Source organism: Notothenia rossii (assembly GCF_949606895.1).
Source record: "Notothenia rossii genome assembly, chromosome: 3".
In the NCBI taxonomy this organism is placed as follows: domain Eukaryota; kingdom Metazoa; phylum Chordata; class Actinopteri; order Perciformes; family Nototheniidae; genus Notothenia; species Notothenia rossii.
Window position 1 is genome coordinate 80,840,759 of NC_136901.1, and position 22,039 is coordinate 80,862,797.

The 22,039-nt window shown below is 40.6% G+C and overlaps 1 protein-coding gene across 6 annotated transcripts; it reads right to left on the bottom strand.

The window, feature by feature from the left end:
* Positions 1-106: 106 nt before the first annotated feature.
* Positions 107-21,920, bottom strand: ocrl (OCRL inositol polyphosphate-5-phosphatase). 6 transcript variants are annotated; one of them, XM_079669934.1, is made up of 24 exons: positions 21,502-21,920; positions 20,404-20,482; positions 18,263-18,354; positions 17,832-17,867; positions 17,368-17,481; positions 16,236-16,424; positions 15,469-15,703; positions 15,122-15,295; positions 14,684-14,785; positions 14,459-14,573; positions 13,252-13,368; positions 12,647-12,828; positions 12,179-12,290; positions 11,517-11,626; positions 11,135-11,270; positions 10,912-11,022; positions 10,552-10,717; positions 8,876-9,111; positions 8,175-8,198; positions 6,570-6,689; positions 5,099-5,183; positions 4,370-4,497; positions 4,170-4,281; positions 107-2,100 (listed from the first exon to the last, which is right to left on the bottom strand). In XM_079669934.1, the coding sequence occupies exons 1-24, from the start codon at positions 21,542-21,544 to the stop codon at positions 1,976-1,978; spliced, it is 2,943 nt and encodes a 980-aa protein (XP_079526060.1). In that variant the 5' UTR covers positions 21,545-21,920; the 3' UTR covers positions 107-1,975. The 6 variants fall into 6 exon arrangements, with proteins under 6 accessions (XP_079526060.1, XP_079526059.1, XP_079526062.1 ...); XM_079669933.1 differs by having other exon boundaries at positions 4,370-4,500; positions 21,502-21,919; XM_079669936.1 differs by lacking the exon at positions 8,175-8,198.
* Between the last annotated feature and the right edge of the window lie 119 nt (positions 21,921-22,039).

Here is a 22,039-nt window from a genome sequence, read left to right on the forward strand (position 1 = left end):
ACGATTTCACATGTACCTGAGGAGTGCGCTCCTGAAGAACCTTGTTTATCATCTGAATAACAAGCTGCCAATAATAAAGCAGGGCTAAATGGAAAACAAAGACAGCTTTAGACACAGTTTTATTTCTGTTGAATAAATTAAAGCACCAAAACTCTGAAAAGTTGAAAACAGGTGCGAGTGTTTCCTCATGTACCTTTTTAAATGTACCTTAATTTTATGAACAGATTGTGACAAAAACTGAAGACAAAAAGCACGATGCAGTCCATCATTTTGAACAGTAGCATAAAAGAAGGAAATCAGAGGTTATCGATTATATTGATTTAAATACATACAGAATGACTCCCGAATCTGAACCACTGGGAATTATTCGTACAGGCCGAGCCTCTTAGTGAAAAAGCTCAGCTATGTTTACATCATCAGAGGGAAATGGTGTATTGATGGCAATAAGGCAGAAAAAAAACTACGCAAGAGATGAGTAACGTCAGCCGGACTATACATGACATGACTGTCAGTGTTGTCACCAAACAATACATCTTCTGAACCTCCTGGAGCCTCGGAGTAGAAAACCTCTGGGCTTTTTTCTGACATGTATACACTACAGGAGATACAGGGAAAGGTCATACATGTAAATATTTTTGTCGACGAGGAGAACTAACGCTGACATCTTGGGTAAAACTATGAAAGAGGAAATGGCTATTACACAGAGCATAACAGTTCCTTATTTCAGTAACAAGGAAATATCTTTCAACAGTGAACACAGAAGAAAAAATGACCTTAGTGGCACACGTGAAACAGTTTGTATCCGGTAGAATAATGGGTCATTATATCTTGCACCGTGAAAGTGCTGCATCACCAAAAGCAAGAGTATTACACATCTAGGTTTCACTACGGGGAACGACAGCTGTATCTTGGCATCGCACAGGCCTAAAATAACAAAGATGTGCTTTAAGATGAGGCAGAAGTTTGGAAATAGACACATAAACAAACACAGACAATAACAGTACCACCTTCGTGACAAACTGCAGGACACATTTACAGATTTGCATCACGATACAGACAGTCAAACACCCATGAGACACGGAAACAATCAGTATTACACAGTTTAAGACACAGAGAATCAGAGGGTGACTCTTTGTTAGATTCCGGTTGACCAGGAAGTTAGAGTGTTAACAGAGTGTTTTGTAACTCGAGAGGAACTGGCAAAACTAGATGTAGGGCTCAGGCTTTGAGTTACAAAACAACATCAAAACGTCCACGACAGTTATCTATGACGATAAAAAAAAAAGCGATGCATTTTTAAAAAGAATGCAGAGCTTGAAAATAAACCACAGAAACCATAAAGTGTTGCAAACATGGAAAAAAATATATAAATAACAGTTAAAATACAAGGATTATGTTAACCAAAAGTTCTCGAAGATATCTATAATGTTGTCCCCTCAGTTAAAATGATGATTGTCATGATTTATCTAAAGCTTTAACATTCTTAGCGATACATTTTTCTATAATTATCCCATTTCAAACTATTTATAATTGTATTCAGTCTACTTCTTAAAACTTCAGGAATTTTCTTTTAGTGTAATTTAGTATTTTGCTTAGCATCTCTGGATAGGTAGTGTTTTCACATTCACACCACTCACTGTTCAGGGGTTGTTTTGGCATGGCAAGAAGGACAGCTCTAGTGTGGAGGTGTTCAGAAAGTGCAGAGGCAACAGTTCAAACCTCGACACAAGTACTAACGAATCCACTGAGCTGTCACACTGTGAACAAACTGAAGATAGGACACTTGGTCTTGAGTTCCTCTGACATGAGAGTTTGTGAAACGGGTGCAAAACCTCTGCACTGGACTCCAATAGATGATAATGTACGACATGGATCACGTTACACAGCGTCCAGCAGGTCCATAGCCAACAGCAGGTCAGGAGAGGGATTTCCTCCACACCTGGCTGTTGTTGTGATGAGGTACTTTTGTCCTTGGTTACTCCTCGTCTGCAGCCATGAGGAAGCCCAGGATGAAGTCGATGGTTTTCTGCCGCTCGTGTGGCGTCTGCCTGCCCATCAGGTTGGGAGGGGGTCGGATGAGGAGGCTGGCAAAGAGTGTAGCTAAAATACAAGAGGACGAAGACACAACTTATTTGACTTTAAAGCCAGAAATATTGAACAATTTGAACTGATCTGTACAACCAGCACTTAGCCTTTAACCTTGTGGCAAAGTTATTTAGCAGAAAGGCTGCCATGAATGTAATGTGCACACAATACCTTTACAAGCAGCCAGACTCTTAATTAAATGTTTAAAAAGGAAGCATACAGGACTGTCTCAGAAAATTAGAATATTGTGATAAAGTTCTTTATTTTCTGTAATGCAATTAAAAAAACAAAAATGTCATACATTCTGGATTCATTACAAATCAACTGAAATATTGCAAGCCTTTTATTATTTTAATATTGCTGATTATGGCATACAGCTTAAGAAAACTCAAATATCCTATCTCTAAATATTAGAATATCATGAAAAAGTATACTAGTAGGGTGTTCAACGAATCACTTGAATCGTCTAATTAACTCGAAACACCTGCAAGGGTTTCCTGAGCCTTGAAAAACACTCAGCTTGGTTCAGTAAACTAAATCACAAGTATGGGGAAGACTGCTGATCTGACTGCTGTCCAGAGGACCGTCATTGACACCCTCCATCAGGAGGGTAAGACACAAAAAGAAATTTCTCAAAGAGCAAGCTGTTCACAGAGTGCAGTTTCAAAGCACATCCACAAAAAGTCTGTTGGAAGGGGGAAATGTGGCAGGAAACGCTGCACAACCAAGAGAGATGACCGCAGCCTTAACAGCATTGTGAAGAAGAGTCGCTTCCAGAATTTGGGGGAGCTTCAAAGACAGTGGACTGAAGCTGGAGTCCAGGTATCAAAAGTCACTGTTCACAGACGTGTCCGGGAAATGGGCTACAATAGCCGTATTCCCATGGTCAAGCCACTTCTGAACTCAAGACAACGGAAGAGGCGTCTGACTTGGGCTAAGGAAAAGAAGCACTGGACAGTTGCACAGTGGTCCAAAGTCCTCTTTTCAGACGAAAGCAAGTTTTGTATTTCATTTGGAAGTCAAGGCGCCAGAGTCTGGAGAAAGGCTGGAGAGGAGCAAAATCCAAGTTGCTTGAAATCCAGTGTGAAGTTCCCACAGTCAGCGATGGTTTGGGGAGCCATGTCAGCTGCTGGTGTTGGTCCACTGTGTTTCATCAAGCCCAGAGTAAATGCAGCTGTGTACCAAGAGATTTTAGAGCACTACATGCTTCCGTCTGCTGAAAAGCTCTATGGAGATGAGGAATTCATTTTCCAGCATGATCTGGCACCTGCCCACAGTGCCAAAACCACCAGTAACTGGTGTACTGACCATGGCATTACTGTCCTCGATTGGCCTGCAAATTCCCCTGACCTGAACCCCATAGAGAATATGTGGGGTATTGTGAAGAAGAAGCTGAAAGACACCAGACCCAACAATGCTAATGAGCTAAAGGCCGCTATTGAAGCATCCTGGGCATCCATAACACCTCAGCAATGCCACAGGCTGATTGCCTCCATGCCACGCCGCATTGATGCAGTAATCCGTGCAAAAGGATTCCCAACCAAGTACTGAGTGCATTAATGGACATTTTCAAATGTTTGATTGTGTTTTGCTGTTATAAATCTTTTTTTTTTACTTGGTCTGAGGAACTATTCTAATTTTTTGAGATAGGATTTTTGAGTTTTCTTAAGCTGTATGCCATAATCAGCAATATTAAAATAATAAAAGGCTTGCAATATTTCAGTTGATTTGTAATGAATCCAGAATGTATGACATTTTTGTTTTTTTTTTAAATTGCATTACAGAAAATAAAGAACTTTATCACAATATTCTAATTTTCTGAGACAGTCCTGTATAACACCTTTTTGCACTGGTTTCCTGTTAAGTAGTTCATTTCCTACATAATTCTTCTGCTTGCACTTAAAACCCTGAATGGTCTGGCCTTGAGCTGTATTACAGAACTCTATTCTCATAAAGTACTGCAGATCAAAGCTGCTAACAATCCCGCGGTCTCTTTGAACACTTCTAGAGACAGACAGTAGCCGCACCAACTCGGAGAAATAATCTCCCTGAAAATATAAAAGAATGTCGAGGAGGTTTCATACCTATGAGGCTGGCAGTCAGGTTGTTGTTGTGTGAGTGTTTGAGGAGTTCCTTCAGGAAGGCCATTAAGTATCGGAACACGTTGCGGTGAGCGCGGGGCAACTGGGAGATCAACTGTCAAATGTCAAAAAAAGATTAGTCGAACACATTACTGAAAAATCCTGGGATAATGCAAAGCTAAAACATTTCCTAAACACTGCACCTGTTTGCAGAGGCGGCTGTCATGAGAGCAGTCGAGGCACCGCTGGTAGAGTTCGTAACAAACCACCGGCTCCGGCAAGGCCTCCAAGAAGATCAGCAGAGCCTCGGCTACAGAGTGGTTACAGCCGGCTACTTCAACAGTCAGGGAACAACACGCACCTTTCTATCCTCATGGTAATGCTAATAATGCTAGCCCTTCCTCGTCCACAGGTTTAATATACATCTTTTCCGTATTCAAATGTTTAAACGACACTAGATGTTATTCTCGAGTTGTGTTCTGACATTATATCAAATGATTCCAAATGTTTTCTAACCTAGAGAGGAATTTGTCCTTTTAAATCAAGTTCATCCATTGCATTTGCACGTTGTCTGTCAGAAGCATTCAGAAATTGACTTTTTTATAAAAATGTTTTTTAAACTTTAAGCCACATTGTTCCGATATACTTTTTAGATCCTGGTTGTTTTGGCTATAATACTACTATACATTTTATACGAGGGTTTTAGTCATTGGTTGCCTGGAACCTAAGTAACTGTGAAACAGCTTCAGAGAAACATTAATCATTTATTCGAAGCAGCAAAAAACCGCCTTAATGTAGGAATCCAACCAGAAGAAGCTGGGTGAAATAATTGTAGTCATCAGTTTTTTGTTATTGTTTAGTATGAAAGTAGCTGCTCGTTTATCTTCTGTTTTGTTTGGCATTGCAGGGCCCGGCTTTACAAAGAAGGATACAGATGGATTCTGGGATGCTCGTGTCCAGACAGTCGATGATGCTCTGCAGCTCCTCTTGCAGGCCTGGCGTCTGGAACAAGTCCTCCTGGGAGACACACAGGGACAAATACTGAACATTTAAAAACATGTCCCACCAGTACCTCTGTGCTGGTTTATCTTTTCACAAACCAATATACTCACAAAATAAAAACATGTTGCAACTTCAGTTTTTCTCAATATAGTGCAGCCCACAGTATTACATTAAAAAAAGCCCAACATGGAGGTGAAAGCAATGCTTACTCCATTTAAATGTTGCATATCATGTATTTGTTTTTGCTATGTTTGTAAAATGGAATCTTCTTAAATGTTTTATGTGAGGGACTGCAGATGGAAATAAGCTCAAAGCTAAATCTGGCACTTTTACGCTTCACCCATTTGAATGTTTTAAGTGTTCATTACTGTGCATTGTCCCTGCTAAATAAACAACAAAAAAAACTGATCATAATTCCATTGTTGAGGTCTACTAGAATAGATTTACATTGTTCAATGTTCCAAAGTCACATTGGTTTCTCATACAGCATCTCTGTATACTGTAGTATGTGTATTCACCGTTACAGCGGAACATCGGTGATTATGTGTTACAATGGCGTTAGCAACCACAATATGACACCAGTAATGACAACAGATGAGAATGCTGCGTGGGGTTTGGGTGCCGTGTTGGCGGGACGATGCGCGGCTCGCTGCTGTGAGGAGCGGACAGTGTGAGCTGGATTACAGGTGTTGTTTCCTGGTTGCTGCGTGGGGTCTGCGAGACAGCGCGACACAGCGAAACTCAGCCTGAACTCAGCCTGAACACACACACACACACACTCGTAGCCTGGCTGTGAGTTTGTTTGTGTGTGTGTGCTCAGGCTGAGTTCAGGCTGAGAAATCCGCAGAGCTGCGGCTGAGAAAAGATAAGGCTGAGTGTGAGTGTGTGTGTGTGTGTGAGTGTGAGTGTGTGTGTGAGAGTGAGTGTGTGTGAGTGTGAGAGGAAGTCCGCAAAGTTACGTCACTACGACACAAGAAGAAAAAAATGGAAAGAGACAGATCTCCAACGAGGCGTTCTGGGGCAGCAGCATAGACAGGTATTTTCTGTGTTAAGAGTTTTACTCGCGACAGGGTGTACTTTGAGGGTTTGTGACTCTGCAGACCATTTACATGCATAAAATCCTTCATAACACACAAGGGGACGGCTAATAACCGGAAGAGCCTGACATGGGACCTTTAAAATCAATAAGTCATCTAAATATTTATCAGAATAATTGTTCTTATCATTTGGGCCATAATCCTTCTGCCCTAATTTGGCTATATTACTCCCTTTGAGGCAAGCACATAAACAACAAAAAACTACAATATAATGACAACACCCCTCGCGTGCATGGTACATGGAGCTGAGATTGTGAGTGTTTATCAGTTGTAGTAAACGTTTTATCAGCTATGGCCTGCTTACCTGATCACAGGACCTGGTGTAGAGATGGTTGACAAGAATCCACACTTCCTTGGGGATCTTCAGCGGTTTGTCTTCTGTACTTGCACCTTCAGACATTAGGAAGCTAACCTTTGACCTCTCCTGATGACAGATAACACACTTTGTTATTATTATTTCCTGCAATAATATAATGACTTCCTTTCATTAAATCACTGAAAGAAAACATATCGAAATGAATGACGTGATTGTATTATATCCGCAAACTGTGTGATTCCTAGAGACTTCTCGAGTGTCTGCACATGAGACGTCTGATCAGTTAGTGACGGAGAAGGAGCCGCTGTGAGGTCGAGATTATCTCTGTGGCGTGGAAACTTGAATGAAGGAGAGACATTTTAAAAACGGCAGAATATCACATTATCTTTGTCTCTGCTAATGGATTCCCGAGCCTCAGGAGACACGTCTAAAAATAACCACAGACAGTGAAGCTGCACAGAAATGCAGGGGGAACTGGAGTGGGGCTTTAATGGGGGACGACGCTAACATGCAGAACTAATATAATAATCTGTTAATGTTTCAACTCCGAAAACTTCTACGGTGAATCTTCAGTGTAGTACATCTTCCAGGGGGGATTTAAGACCAAGAACGTTTTATAATAATATATAAATTGCTACATGGTTAAGAAACGACACCCCCAACTGGATGTTACTTTACTCAGCTGCTCAGTTTTTACACTCGTAACAAGTTGTGAAACTACTTGTCGTTTGGCTTCAGTGTTCAAGCTTAGCTGAACAGACTCTAATACTCCTCCTCATGAGCTTTAAATCATGTGAATGTGAGCTGTGCAGCCATGGTGACCTGCTGTGAAATGGGATTTAGTGTGTTTGCATTTCATTGGGCTGGTGTACCCTGTCCTCAATGGGCCGGAGGAGATTTAATGGCCGAGTGATCCACGCACACAGATTACAACCGAGCTGGCACAGTGAGGTCTGTTAGGTTAACATATGTCGCCCTTGTCAGATTCCGGAAATGTAAAAGCGAATATGAAACCCATTCAATTTTCGGATTAGCTACTGAAGACATTTTTTTAAATCAACCTCTGCACAATATTATAGCTCAAAATAATTGCTTGTTCGTGGAATAGGAAGTATGGTTTACTTTATAAGGGTAAAATGAGTAGATGAAGTATGGAGTAAGAGCTAGGAGATTATTTAAGCATAAAGAAACAAAACAAACTGAAAGCTCAAAAATACACCTACTAACACATTTGAAGCTTAATAAGTAGTTTGCAGCATTTTGTGCGATGAAAAGCCTTGAAACTTAACTCCACTGGATCAGGTTTCAAGTGTCCCAGGGTAACCCCCTCCAATTTCTAGCTGCGTACAAATCGTTCAGACCAAAAATTGGTATCCGGCTTCTAATCTTATTTTAAGAAAGAGAGTGAAAGATAATATTTGCCACAACATTCAAATCTTCCACTCCTTTCTGCTTGTTGGTTGGCAGGGTACCGATGTACCTTTTATGAGATGAGTGTTTGAGGAAGGTCAATAAAGTGTCATAAAGCAGACATTTGGTTTTGATTGACCCCGATTTGCCCGATAGCTGTAATCAGTATCGTTAATATGTTACCTTTTCCATGAAGCTGTCCTCTTCCTGAACAAGAAGTCAGCCCACAACCACAGTGAAGAGTTGGAAAGGAATGATCAAGGCAGTAAGGATGCGATGATGGGAAACAAGAGAGGAAAGAGAAAAGAAGATCGAAAAAGATATGCGTAAACAGAATCAGAAGAGTAGACTTACAATAGATTGTACTTTGATCAAAGGCACAAGGCCAGTAGGAAATCAAATAGTGCAATTAGAAATACAAAGGAGTACTGAATTATAGCATATAACAAAGCAAAACCAGACTATGTCGAAAAGAGCATTTCGGAAACAGACGGAGGTGAACTTCTAAAGATCATAGGAGGTGTATTTATAAAAAGCTCTAACTTGAGTCAGTCTTCCCTGTTCTTTAGGAGCTCCCTTTATGAGATGTTGCCACTTCCTTGTTCCCTTGGCCAGAAATATACAGCTTGAGACATTTCATGCGCTCCAAATTTAGACTGTGTGACTTAGTTTACCCTGAGGGGGGGGAACAAGCTCTCACACGTCCCCACTCCGGTTTCAGGTGGCGAAAAGCTACACCGTGAGGACAATCTGAATGTAAATGCGGTTTGTAAAGGGAGGTTTATGTTTCACTATCTGGTCTTTCACTAATCTGAGGGAAATATGTCTGTGTTGACTAATCGTATCGCTGTAAACAGGTCTGACTGGATCTCCTTCTCCCTCACCAGGTCGATCAGCTTGGTGATGGGGATCTCTCTGATGGGCTTCTTCATGCGGCACAGGGTCTCCAGCGAGGTGCCGAAGCAGCTGGGCAGGTAGTTCCCAGAGATGGTGATGAAGTAGTCTTTGCCCCGGTCCAGATGGAGCACCAAGATGTCCTCTATGGCGTCCTCTCCGGAGTTCAGCAGCGTGACAGAGTCTTTACTGACGTACACCTCCAGGTAGATCTCCAGGGTCTCGTCTGTTCAGTAAGATGTTTTATTGACAGATTAAAAAAAGTGGGAAGGGCATGATTCTCCACAATAACCAAAATGACTGGGTTTGGATAGGAATGGAATATATGAAACGGTGTAACTCTGTTAGGATGCAAATAAAGGTGACTGTATTTCGTTACCGTTACATAAAAATAAGGCATAATCAGAATGACCAAGACATTGAAAAGTGAGAGCAGGGTGTATGCAGGAATCCTGAAGTCAAATGTAATTCCTTTTAAGACCTTTTTTAAGACCCTTTCCAAACATTTTAAGACCTCATCGCCACTTTGAGATTTAACCGGTTACCTTGGCGACACACTTTACCTCACATTGACTATATACAGTATTGATTTTCCTTCCTCCTTATCTTCCAACCATTTGGACGCAAACTTGCATTTCCCCATAACGATGTTAACAACCGGCGTAGACGGACCTTCGCGCGCTATCAAGCAGTGAGCGTGTGATGTCCTGTTCAGATGACGTCAAATCCCTTGGAAAATGCCGTTTAATACTTTTTAATAGACTTAATTTTCGCTAAATTGATTTATCAACTTTTAATACTTTTTAAGACCCCGCGGGCACCCTGGATAGGGATTATAAGGAGAGGAACAATTTTGAAATACACTTTAAACTAAGTGGGCTCACACAGTGTTCTTATTTCATATGTAAAGGGGAAAAATATCAAAGTACAAACCAGCGTAGTTTGCTCACTGTTCTTGTTACTGAGAGTCATTCAAGAGTGAATGTGGAATTTGTATGTAGGTTCATTTAGATGAACTCATGAGTAGCTGCTGCTGCTGCTGCCCCACATTTCAATCGAGCAACGCCAATGTGCCAAACCATCAGAGTCCTTGGATGATGACACCATTTCCCCAGCCTGAAGGCATGACTTTCACTAGATGTTGTTCCTCTTTTCAGATTTACATAATACAAGAAAATATCATAATTTTTCTTTTTTCTTGTCTTTATTTGCACACTTGGTATCATTACCAAAAAGTGACAGAAAGTAATCCAGTTATTCTACATTTAAAAACTGGTAAGATATTGTCTCAGAATATTGTTTTAAAGTAGCAAAACACAAGACATAAAAGTTGTCCTGGAAAATTGTGTACCTGATCATAGGGCTGTGCAATTAATCGTATTTTAATCTCGATTACGATTTTGGTTTGCAACGATTACGAAAACACCGTAATCGAAATAAAACGATTATTATTTTTTTAATTAATTTCTTTAATACATTTTTTTCATTGGTTTTTCAGTTGATATAGTTTTATACTTATAGTTCAGGGTAATCAACTGTTAAAAACATACTGTTCCATTTTTGTTTTTTCAATAAATGGATGTTTTCAAAGTAAATGGATAATCGTTTTTAATAAATGTTGATAAATAAATATCAACAAAAAGCAAAAGGGAGTTTTCAGACTTACTGGGCTCTAAGAATCCATCGCTTGGCTCGGCACGGAGCCAAGACTTACAATACTGCGTGTCGTTGAGTTTGGGGATGAAGGCGAAGTGACAGGGGACCTGCCCGTCATTCGTTATCAGGAAGTGCTCCTTCTGAAGCTGGCGGAATTTCACATTCCCAAATGAGAACTGCAGGATAGGGAAAGAGAGAAAACATTAACCACAGGTTGAAGCGATTGTTTTTTTGTGTCTTTAATTTTTTTTACGGGAAGTCATAACAAGCTTCTTTGTTTTAAAGGTCACCAGTGACTAGTGCGTGAAATGATATCACTAAGGAAGGATCATAAGACAGTGTGATGAATATGTGAGGACTTTATGTTTACCTCTCTCCTGCTCAGCGTTAAAGATGGAAGGAAATCATTCTCCATTCTGTCCATCGCACGCACAATCTCCTCAAACACCTTTTTGTGGCGCGGCTCATTTACCACCTTGACCTGTTACACAAATAACACACAGCCATATTTAGTCATATTTAAGTCAGAGCAGTGCATTTTTTAACTAAAACCAGTCTTTGTGTTGTTGTTTTGTGTCAGTATAGCTTCTCACCCCCACAGTGAAGAGAGCACTGACAGGCTTGTGGTCACTAGTTTGCAGCTCCATGTGACTCCGGTATTTGAGCTGCTTGATATTGCTGCCCCTCCACAGGATTCGGTCACACCAAGCCGGGACACGGCACTTCCCACTGCAGGAAACAGTTTCAGAGGCAGAGTGAAGGGTGAGACCTCAGACACACACACAGTACTGCTGACTCTGTGTTAGTGTAACGATAAGCTGGAACAAGCTTCCTGACTGGCAAAAATTAATCCGGATTCCAAAGAACAAATAAAACAAAACAGGACAACTTGGCAAAAACAAAACAGAGCCCCGGAGGATTGTTTCGTATATGGGGAGAAAGCAGAAGGTACTGTACAGGGATTAATGTTTTCACCTTGAGTCCCATCGATCCGTTTTGGGGTCGTACTTGTACGTGGGAATGAAGTTGATCTCTCCCTCCATGAAGTCTGTGAAGGCTTTCTTTGTCTGCCTCTGAATGTTCAGCTACACAATGGAAAATGGCAACACATCAAAGTTTAATTTGGTGAAGGAGTCCAATCAAAATCAGTAATCATTATCAAACAGATAAGTCATAGAGGAAATAATGGCAGATTACAAACACAGCGAGTGTAGTTATCTTTAGCAATCTGTTTAATCATGCTATTTGCAAAACAGCTCCCCTTATTCATTTGCCAAACTTCTATTTATCATCAAATATTTATTTCAAAAATGAAATATGAAAATATGTTTCATTCATGTCACAAATTCATATTTACACATCAAAAGTCACAACAGACACATAACAGCTACAGCTTAAGAGCTGAAAAGCATCTTATTCTGTGTCAGAAATACTGAATACATGACAAATGACTGCAGTTATTCTAAAACTGCTGCCGAGGGAAACTGTTATTAAAGAAACAAACAGACTGACATGGGATTTTCTTGGTACGGAATATTTATCACAAAAGCCATTATTTCTAAAAAGCTGCTGATAGTTGTCTTAATTAAAAGTAAAACATAAGTAAAAGTGGTGCTTAGTTTTCAACAGACTGTTACCTGATCAACATCCTGAAGCTTTTTTAGGTCATTCTGAGCAATGTGATGTTTGACCTCAGCAGCATCGTACAAACACAGACGGTAGTTCAAATCCCCGAGCCAGATTACTACACTGAAACACAAACAGAGACAAAGAGGGCTTAACACAACAGAATCACAGCAACACGTTTGTAGTGGTAAGGATTACCCTTGTGAAAACTCAAATCATGTCAACAAGACTGGTAGTGAGCAGCTTATGTTTGTAGAGACGGAGACATTGACAAGTCAGTGTATTAAGTAATAAACTCGGTAGTATAGAATTATTAAAAAAGGTAGTTTTGTAGAATTCTGAAAAAGTAATAAAATCATTTGAAACCAATAATAAAACACAATATTTTTAACACAATCTTAAACAATACAAGCATAATCCTGAGTTTGCACTTTAATTCAATGATCTCCCTCTGGACATTTAGTGGCTGAGGAACTCACTCGTGTTTGACGATGCTGAGAGGGGGGTGGTCCAGTAAGTGGAAGGTCATGCGGGCGCAGATGTCTTTATAGTCCTGGTTGCGGCGCTCAAAGTCTTCAACGTGTGCTGCCAGATGGGAGTTCACGATGCAGAAGCTAGTGTTGTGGAAAACAAACCTCACTGCCACACCTCCTTTGTTCCCCTGCAAAAAACAAAAACACACACGAACATTAAAAAGGGTTAAACACAACATATTTTCATTCATGCAGGAATAAGGTCTATGTAACATTGAAAAAAAAAATCTAACTGAGGCTGCTGTATACTGTAATCAGAAGAGTTATTATTATAACAATACAAATGTACTGTAAGTGCCAGACAGCACTCATTTATGGCATTTATTTGAGTAGATTAGCAAATGTACTTGGTATGATAACCGTCGACTTTCAAACGACGGTATACCTTGAAACTGCTGCAACATTTATGTTGTTCTTAATACTGAACATACAGCCATTTTACTCCTTGACCTCTTGCACTTTAATGGAAAACAACACTGCGCATTTATCTCAAGGTTACTTATTACTATGTGTACTGTGAGGCAGTTTGTCTGAGTTTGGTGTGAACAAACCATTTTCCCCATGATTCCAGTCCCCACATGCTCTGCAGCCACTTCTTTTATGTGGTTCTTGTGCATCTTTTTGACGAAGATCACAAGCATCATTCCGACAAGTCGTATGATCCGGACCTGTAGAAATTCAAAAAATTAAAAAGACATTAGACCAGTTATATTCCTTCTTAAAGATCCCATTTCATGGCTATTTCCACTGATTATAATTCCGTTGTTGAGGTCTACTAGAATAGATTTTTTTATTGTGCAATTTTCCAAAATCACTTTGGTTTCTCATACAGCATCTCTGTAAACTACGTGTATTCACTGAATTTCACTCTCTGCCTTTAACGGCTCGTTGTAGCTCCAGTAGCTCCAGCCCCCACCCTCCCTGTGAGCACAGTGTGCTCTGATTGGTTGGTTCACGTTGTGAATCGCACTAAGCTCCATGGAGGTGTGGTTTCCTTGTTTAACAATACACAGCGAAACACAGACTGAGCACACACAAAGTCACAGCCGAAGTAAAAACAATAAGTGTGGCTTGATATTGAGTAAGAAAAAGGTTGATAAACGGTGTGAGAATGGGTCTGCAGAGAGAATTTCGCCGCGATTCCAACTGTCTGTTATCAGCCTGCAGCCAGGGAGGAGAGATCAGCAGAGCATGCACTCAGTGTGTGTGTGAATTGGTCAATTAGGAACAATCAGCGGGGGCTTAACGTAACGGCGCCGCGGATTGGCCCATTTAGTTCCGGGTACGTGCTTTCGTAAGCAGGTACCCGGAAGAATCAAATGGATGATGACGTTTCACCAACGAGGCGTTTTGGGGAGGTAGTTTCTGTGTTAGAGTTTTAATCGCTACAGGGTGTACTTTGAGGGTTTTGACTCTGCAGACCGTTCACATGCAGAAAAACCTTCATAACACACAAGGGGACGGGTAAAAACCGGAAAAGCATGACATGGGAGCTTTAATCTTTGTAATATTTGTCTATCATGTTTATTCATTTTTTAAGATTCTTAATATTAAAGAACTTATATTTATAGACATTTACTGTTATTTTTCATGTTCAAATAAAAAAAGAAACGAACATATTCATTTATCACCATCAAAGGATCACAAATGGCTGCATTTTTATGGAGCTTTTATCGAATTTGCTTTTGCAACAAGCCAAGCCCTACACTTTGTCACCGATTCTTCTCTTAAAAGGTTTTCCTCCCCTCCTCTACTCACCCTTTTGTACTTGAATTTTGAGGGCAAGCACCTCTCTATAGCTTCGACCCACAGCTGCTCTTTGGATGAGTCCATGTAGAAGAAAGCTTCAGTGCTCAGGTCCAACTCTTGAAAACTGCAGTCATAAACCAAGTCACCATAATGGGTGTTAGTGAAGCAAAAGTATGAAACGATATGCATGACTTCATGTTCAGAAAAGGTACTGTAAGTTATATTCTCACTGACCCCAGAGCATAGAGATCTGGAGGCTCTGTGTCGCTGCAGAGCCACGGCTCGAGGCTGCTGTCCGGAGCCTGGCCGTTCACGTTCCACGTTCCTGTGAAAATCCTTTAAAAAAAAAACAAAGCAGTATTAATGCACAGTGTGGGGTTAAAGTGTCCAGGAGCAGCATTGTCTTTATCACCAGAATATTCATACTTTTAAAAAAGGGCCAACTCAAGACCAGCAATTTTATTTGAGACTTTTAATTTAACTTAATGTAATCTTATTTTGTTGTTATAAAGTGCTTTTGATAAGAACAAATTTTCTCTGTCTATGGATTTGGAGGAAGATGGGGTTGATAATTGTTTGTTTGCGAAGCATTTTGTGTCACCTTTTGTGTATGAAAAAAGCTCAATCAATACAGTTTGATTGATTGATCGATCATGAAGCTGCTGCTCTCACCTGAAGTTCTGGATGTCCACGAACTCGTTCTCCTTCTTGCCCAGGCGGTGCTTGATGAGGTATTCTCTCTGTCCCGCCTGGCTGGAGAACATGGCCTGTCTCATGCTGTTGGTGGTGGGGCTTTCACACCAAGACATGGGCCTGTCGCCGCGGTCAAACCCCGACCTGAAACTACTGCAATGGAAAAAGTCATTATGATTTAGCACCAGAAATAAAGACATACTTCACTTTGGGATAATGAGCCTCCTGGAGTCAAGTCACATATATAAAATCCGAACAGAAACTATATTTAGCCAGCTCCAGTGTTTGCAGTAAACCTGACACGGTGTAATGGAAGGTCAACTTACTCCGGTCTGGAGTTTTCTCTGGTCTGTAGGGAGACAGCTCTGTCTTTAGGGATTGGTGGAGGAGGCAGAGGATTGGATGGAGCCTGGGAGGCTTTGCGAGGAGGTAGAGGGGGAACCGGAGGAGGATCTCTAACAGCAACTATGCGGTTCTGGTGGTTCTTCTTCTCCTCCACTTTGAGAGCGTGGTTGAAGTTGTCCTCGAAGCCAAAGTCTGACGCGAGTGATTGAACTGGATCTTCAGAAACAGGAAATGACAAAGGAAGATACAATTTTAGAGCAACCTATAACACCTATAACGGCAGTGGCTCAGTCAGTAGGGGCTTGGACTGGGAGCTGTAGGGTCACCGGTTCAAGTCCCCGACCAGACCTAAAATATGGAGTGTGGACTGTTACTTGGAGAGGTCCCAGTTCACCTCCTAGGCCCTGCCGTTCTGCCCTTGAGCAAGACACCGGACACCCCCCTTCCCCCCTCACTCCCATTGCTCCCCGGGCGCTGTACAATACCTGCCCACTGCTCCTAGTACTAGACTCCTGGTGCTAGGACGGGTTAAAAGCAGAGAACAAACGTCACTGTGTGTGCCGTGTGTACCGTGTGCTCAGCATGTGTGACCATTAAAGAGGGTTTCATCTCTCCCAATTCTAATTCTTCTAACACACTTCAGGGAAGGGAAAACCCCAAAGAGGGCCTCTTTATGTTAGCTTCCAAATACGATTTTTGTTAAGTGATGGATTTTTCTAAAAGTTACCACAGTACATGTGTACATTACCTGTCTTATTAGTTGACCTGCTATTGTTGAGGTTGGGAGGCAGTGCAGTGGTACATTTGGGGGGGTTGACCCCAGAGCCCACTGAGTTCACCGTCTTGTTTGCTCTCTGCGGTGGGATGGGGACTGGGCCCCTCAGGACTGTTGGTGCAAGGGGCTCCATGGTTTTGGGTTTCTTGAGTATGGATTCAACTGGGAAAAAACAGCTTTGTCAGTATGAAGCCAAACTACGATCAACACAAACGTACTCATCCAGAAGTGACATCTTTCTAGTGATCATTTTAAGCTGTGTTAAAAATATACAATGAAATGTGTTACAGCTTGCTCATGAAGGATGGATTTCTTTTTGAACCTCTGACTCAACGTGCACATCCTGTTTTAGCTGACCTCACTGAATGTAAATATGACCACAGATATAAAAAAATAAGCCAACACCCATAAGAGCAATGTTGTCAAGTAGAGTACACCAGCGGCTCCAACTGGCTTGTTGCCAAAAAGAGTAAAGAGGCCAATGTTCCACTGTAATATCACTGATTACTAGGAAATTACAGTTATCAACTAAAGAAAGAATGAGAGCTATCAAAGTAGTAAGAGAGGAACAGGATGAACAGGTTCTGAGTACAGAAATAATTAACAGCTCACTGACCCGTGTCCATACTGGAACAAAAGGCATTATTTCTCGAGGGTACAGCTTAGTGTGGTAGCAACTTAAACTAGCATCTTATTAAAAACACTTAACATTCACATCAGAAATGCAATTAGGCAAAACCCATGTTAAAACTATTCTTTAAGCATTTACAATAAGACAATCACAGGTACCTCTGTATCGAGTATTATAAACCTTAACAACGTCATGATATTTTAATATTTTAGAAATAGTTGCCACAGTTTGCAGTTGAGGAGTATGAGTAACACGGCTACAATATGAATGCAAGAAGGAAAGCACATTGACGTAAGCCTGGGGCTTCTTTAAAGGGGGATCTGATTTCAAAGAGACTCTCCACAACCGTGTGGACGGCAAGTACACACAGGAAATCAGTGAGCGCTGTAATCCACCCTCAGAGAATGAATGTTAGATGAGTGGTTTAATAATTAATCACCCAACAGCCTTAGACTACAGACAGTGAAGTCTTACCTTGTTGCCGAGCACTCTTCACCTGGATGAGGAAGGTCTGAGTCCGATCATCGTTCTGCAGCTCTAACAGCAGCTCTCGAGCTTTCTCGCCTTTGATTCGTATCCTAATGCAAGCTGGAGAGGAGTACAGAGAACACACACACTCACACACATGTTGGACACCTTTAGGTTTTGCATACACATTCAAATGCCTACTGTCTAGAAAACAAAGCATAGTGATTTAAAGTGAACCAACACGGCATTCTTTCAAATAGCCCTGGTTACCCATGACAACCGTCTGCTACTAAATACAGAGCATTTGGCTGAAGACATGCTCTAAAAATGCAGGTGTGTGTTGTAACAAATGCCATGTTTAGCTCTTTTTTGTTTCCACAATTAAGGCCATATTATCTGCATAATCTCTGTTTGAAAACACAGCAGAAAGAGTCAACAGTTAAATGTGAAGATAGGTAAGTCATACTTACATGTTTCTAAGTTAATAAGAAGAGCCTCGGCAGCCTCTGAAAAGAAAGCGGCACGATCATTTAAACGGTGCAGTTCAAAGGTTGGTTGTGGGAGTAAACCAGAGTGGTTATAAATTATTTCAAACTCAAGTTGTAATCGTCGTTTTCCAGGTCGACTGGAAAAGCTCTTTGGACTTTCACTTTAACACTACAGTAGCTATCAGCAAAACATTAGCTATCAGCAAAACAATTGTTGTTGTTGTAGTAGTGGTAGTAGTAGTAGTAGTAGTAGTAGTAGTAGTAGTAGTAGTAGTAGTAGTAGTAGTTGTTAAGGTGAGGATAATCTCTATAAACATGAAGAAAAGTTTCTAGCAGCTGACAACATTTGATTATACTTTACAGACCTTCAAATATTGTTAACTTGATATTAGGGGGGAAGAAAAGTCACATACCTTGCAAAATGTCAAAATGACCATCGATGGGTATAGACAGCTCAGCGACTGGACGAGACACAACAGCATCAGGGTTGGCGAAAACACGAAATCTACGTGAGAACAGCATAGACTTAACATCAAGTCTGAGACAATGTTATTAATAATCTTAAATTAAATTAAAACATCTACATCACAAAGCATATACAGACTGTCTGCAGCTATTTCTTTTATTATTCTTATATTTCATAATAGCCAGTTTCTTGCAATTAGAATTGTGTTTCATGCACTGAACATTTATGATATGAGTAAATGTAGTAAGGATTAGATTGTAATCATCCATTGATTAAAATGTGAATTCTATACTTACACAAATCTGAAACGCACATGCACCCATGCAAAAGCCTCCTTTAGTCTAGCAAGCAGTCGAGGTGCTTTAGTTGAATATGCAAACATTAACTATCAAGCGTTTTGCTTCAGTCAAGTCTTGTTAATAAAAGTCCAGTGTAGCAACCTAGCACATATTCTGAGGAGCTACACTTTGGGTAGTTAAATAATTAATATGAACATCTTTAAATCTGGGGTGTGGGTGTTATTGTGGGCGAGGTCATATTTCACTCTCTATCAATGGCTGACTAAGAGCCAGGGTCAGAGCTGCTCGCTGGGCACTGCCCACGCTTCCCCTTAGCTTCACAATAACTCTGATTACTGTTGAAGACGGGAAAATGATTCAGCGCTTCTGCTGTGTCAGAGTGCAGATCTCCAGAGTCTGATGTCGAAAGCGTCATGACAATCAACAACTGACCAATGAGGTCGTTAACTAAATAATAAGAAAAATAACACTGTATGACACTGTTAGCAGCATTAAATACTTGTTTTATAAATGTAATATAGCTTCGAAAAGTCCTGCATCAGCGTTAAAGTCTATTAAAATATGAATTGTGGCAAACATAAGTCTTGAAATTATATCATTAATTAACTCTAACCTTAATGAGATATTGCATTAACAATACATATATGTGGCATAAAAATAAACAAATTCTTCAGACACTCCAACTTGTAGGGTTGTTGCCTTTGATAGAAGAATAGAATAGAATATAATTGGGAGGGATAAAACCCTCTTTAATGGTCACACATGCAGAGCACACAGTGAAATGTGGCCTCTGCATTTAACCCATCCTAGAACCAGGAGTCTAGTACTAGGAGCAGTGATATGCTTATTCTGGGGTTTTTTGCCGAAAAATTTCACTTTGACAGGCTTCTGGGCCGGCTATATGTTATATAATATCCGTAAAGCACCAACTGAAACCCTGACAGCTTGGAGTCTCCATGACTCGAGTTTGGTGTGTGTGGTTTTAACACGGTTAGCTGAGGACGGAGCACATGTGAGTCTCATTACACTCCAGGAGGACTAAAACTGAGGAATTCTGGATAACGGTTGAGCTGACTGCTGGTAGGGGTAATTGCTTTCTCCTTCATGCTAGTTGCCGCCACCCATTAAAGTGTGCTGCAAACACAAACACTGATAGTTTATCAGACATCCTCTCTTCAAATCAAAAGCTGAAGCTTCCATGACAAATTAAAATTCTGTAAGTAAACAGCAGCAAGGATTGTCCGTAAGCTTAGTCTATGAAGAGTGATGCATGCAGCAACACATTTCTTATAACTGGAGATACTGAACCTTGCTTCCACTATAACATAGCCCATTTGTTATCGGTCCTCAGCTTCTGTCTGACCATGTACAACACAAGATAAACCGACCCTTTTCACCTTAAAAAGCTACATATTCCTGATGTTTTTTCTGAAAGTACACCTGACCGGAGGGATATAGCCACGCAAACCGTCTCTCACAATATAATTATTTTGTAATGCCTATCTATCTAATCTATTCATTTGATTAGACAAGACAACCAACACTTATACACAATGCCCATAAGACAAACAGTGAGTATTTACATTCAAACAACGAAAATAAGTTGTCAAAAAAAAGTGTGATTTGACAAGAATAAAGCAAAACCTATAAGGGAAGCCGATGCTGCAGATAAACATCTAAAATATCAAGCTGTTCAGGAATGCTTTAAATCCTTAAATATCTTACTCAATGTATCTACTGCCTGACAAAAATACTAAGATTGTCAGCCATCAGGTTCTCTGGTACTTACATAAATTCTCCACTGCGCTCAATTAGAGACAGAAGTCTGGGCTCCTTCTGACCAGCCCTCAGCTCCTGAGCTTTCACAGTGTGAGCATCACAATCAAGGAATCATCATTACTGAGGGGGGGAAAGGCGCCTGGACATCACAAGCACTGAGATTTTATTTTAACTAACCGCAGGCAGACAGAGAGAGCAAAGGTGTCATCTCAGGATTATTAGTTAGTTTGCGTGTGGTTAGATTGAGGATAATCAGAGTTAATGAAGCCATGCTGGTTGAACGTTAAAAGGCAAATTAATGTGATACATGTCAATTCATAAGGCACAGAAGAAAAGAGCGGCAAAAGGTGTTTAGCTGATGAACCTTTAAAAAAGACAAATAACGTTATTCTGCTTAAAAACGTGAGGATTTAGTTAATTTAACTAAATGAGACTGGTCATATTGGTGTGGTTAGTAGTGACTTGATTAAAAAATAAACTGTATCTATAAAATAACCATGTGAATACACTCATATGAGCAAATTAGCTACTACAATACAGCAGAGGAGGAAGAAGTACTTAAGTCTTGTACGTAAAAGTAGAAATGCAAAATGTAGGAATACTCTGTTACAAGTAAAAGTCCTGTATCCAAATGTTACTACTTTTTGTGAATGTAATCCAGGTGTGTCTAAAATCGTTTATGAATAATCTATATCTGCAAAGTAACTAAAAGGTACTATATAAATTAATTGGAGTACAATTACATTATTTACCTCCTGAATGTTTGTGGGGTAGAAGTCTCAATTAGTACGACATTTAAGTGAAGTACCTTAACAATTGTATTTAGGTACATTACTTGAGTACATGTACTTAGTTACTTGTTGACACCACTGCATATATGTGGTTGGAAGTGAACTGATACAAAAATAAACTGCATTTATAAAATAGCCATGTGAATACACTCACACGAGTAACCTAGCTCGTACACTACAGAACGTATCTGGTTATCAAATACAAGTTAGCTGCATTGCTAACTGACGTTAGAGCTAATGTTAGCCAACAAGCTAACGGTAAAACAAATTGACAACATGCACTGAAAACAAGGCTGTAAAATAACTCAAAAAGGATATTGCCAAACAATCCTCGCTGCATATTCCCAGAGAGGACTCCATCCTTACCGATATATGACAAATGGCTATTTATCATGGGTTAGTGTTATTTGAGTCCAGACACGGAGAGAGAAAGTTAAATTCCGAACCGGTGCGGCGGCGGCCTTCCGGGATGACAGCTGTTCGGTTGTTGGGTGCTAATGCTAGCCGATGTTAGCCAGCGGTGGTTGTTGTCGCTGGACGTGTGTAGATGTTCAACAGAGTCAAGACATCAGAGTATCCCAGTTAGTGTGCGCCATTCTTACAAAAACAGCTGAGTATCAGTTTTCCTTTCTGTGTCAGAGAACAGGCTGGCAGCACGACATGTCTTGTAAATTGAGGCTGATGGAAGCTACCGAGAGTTTGGGAGGTTCACTCCCCTTCTTCTCATGCCCTCTCCCTGCTCAGTTATTCGGCTTCATCATCTGGATTTCTGGCGGCGGGTGGCAACAAGTATGAGCTAAATAACGCCACCTTCTGTCCTGGAGTGTGGGTAGGAAACTAAATGCAGCTATCAGC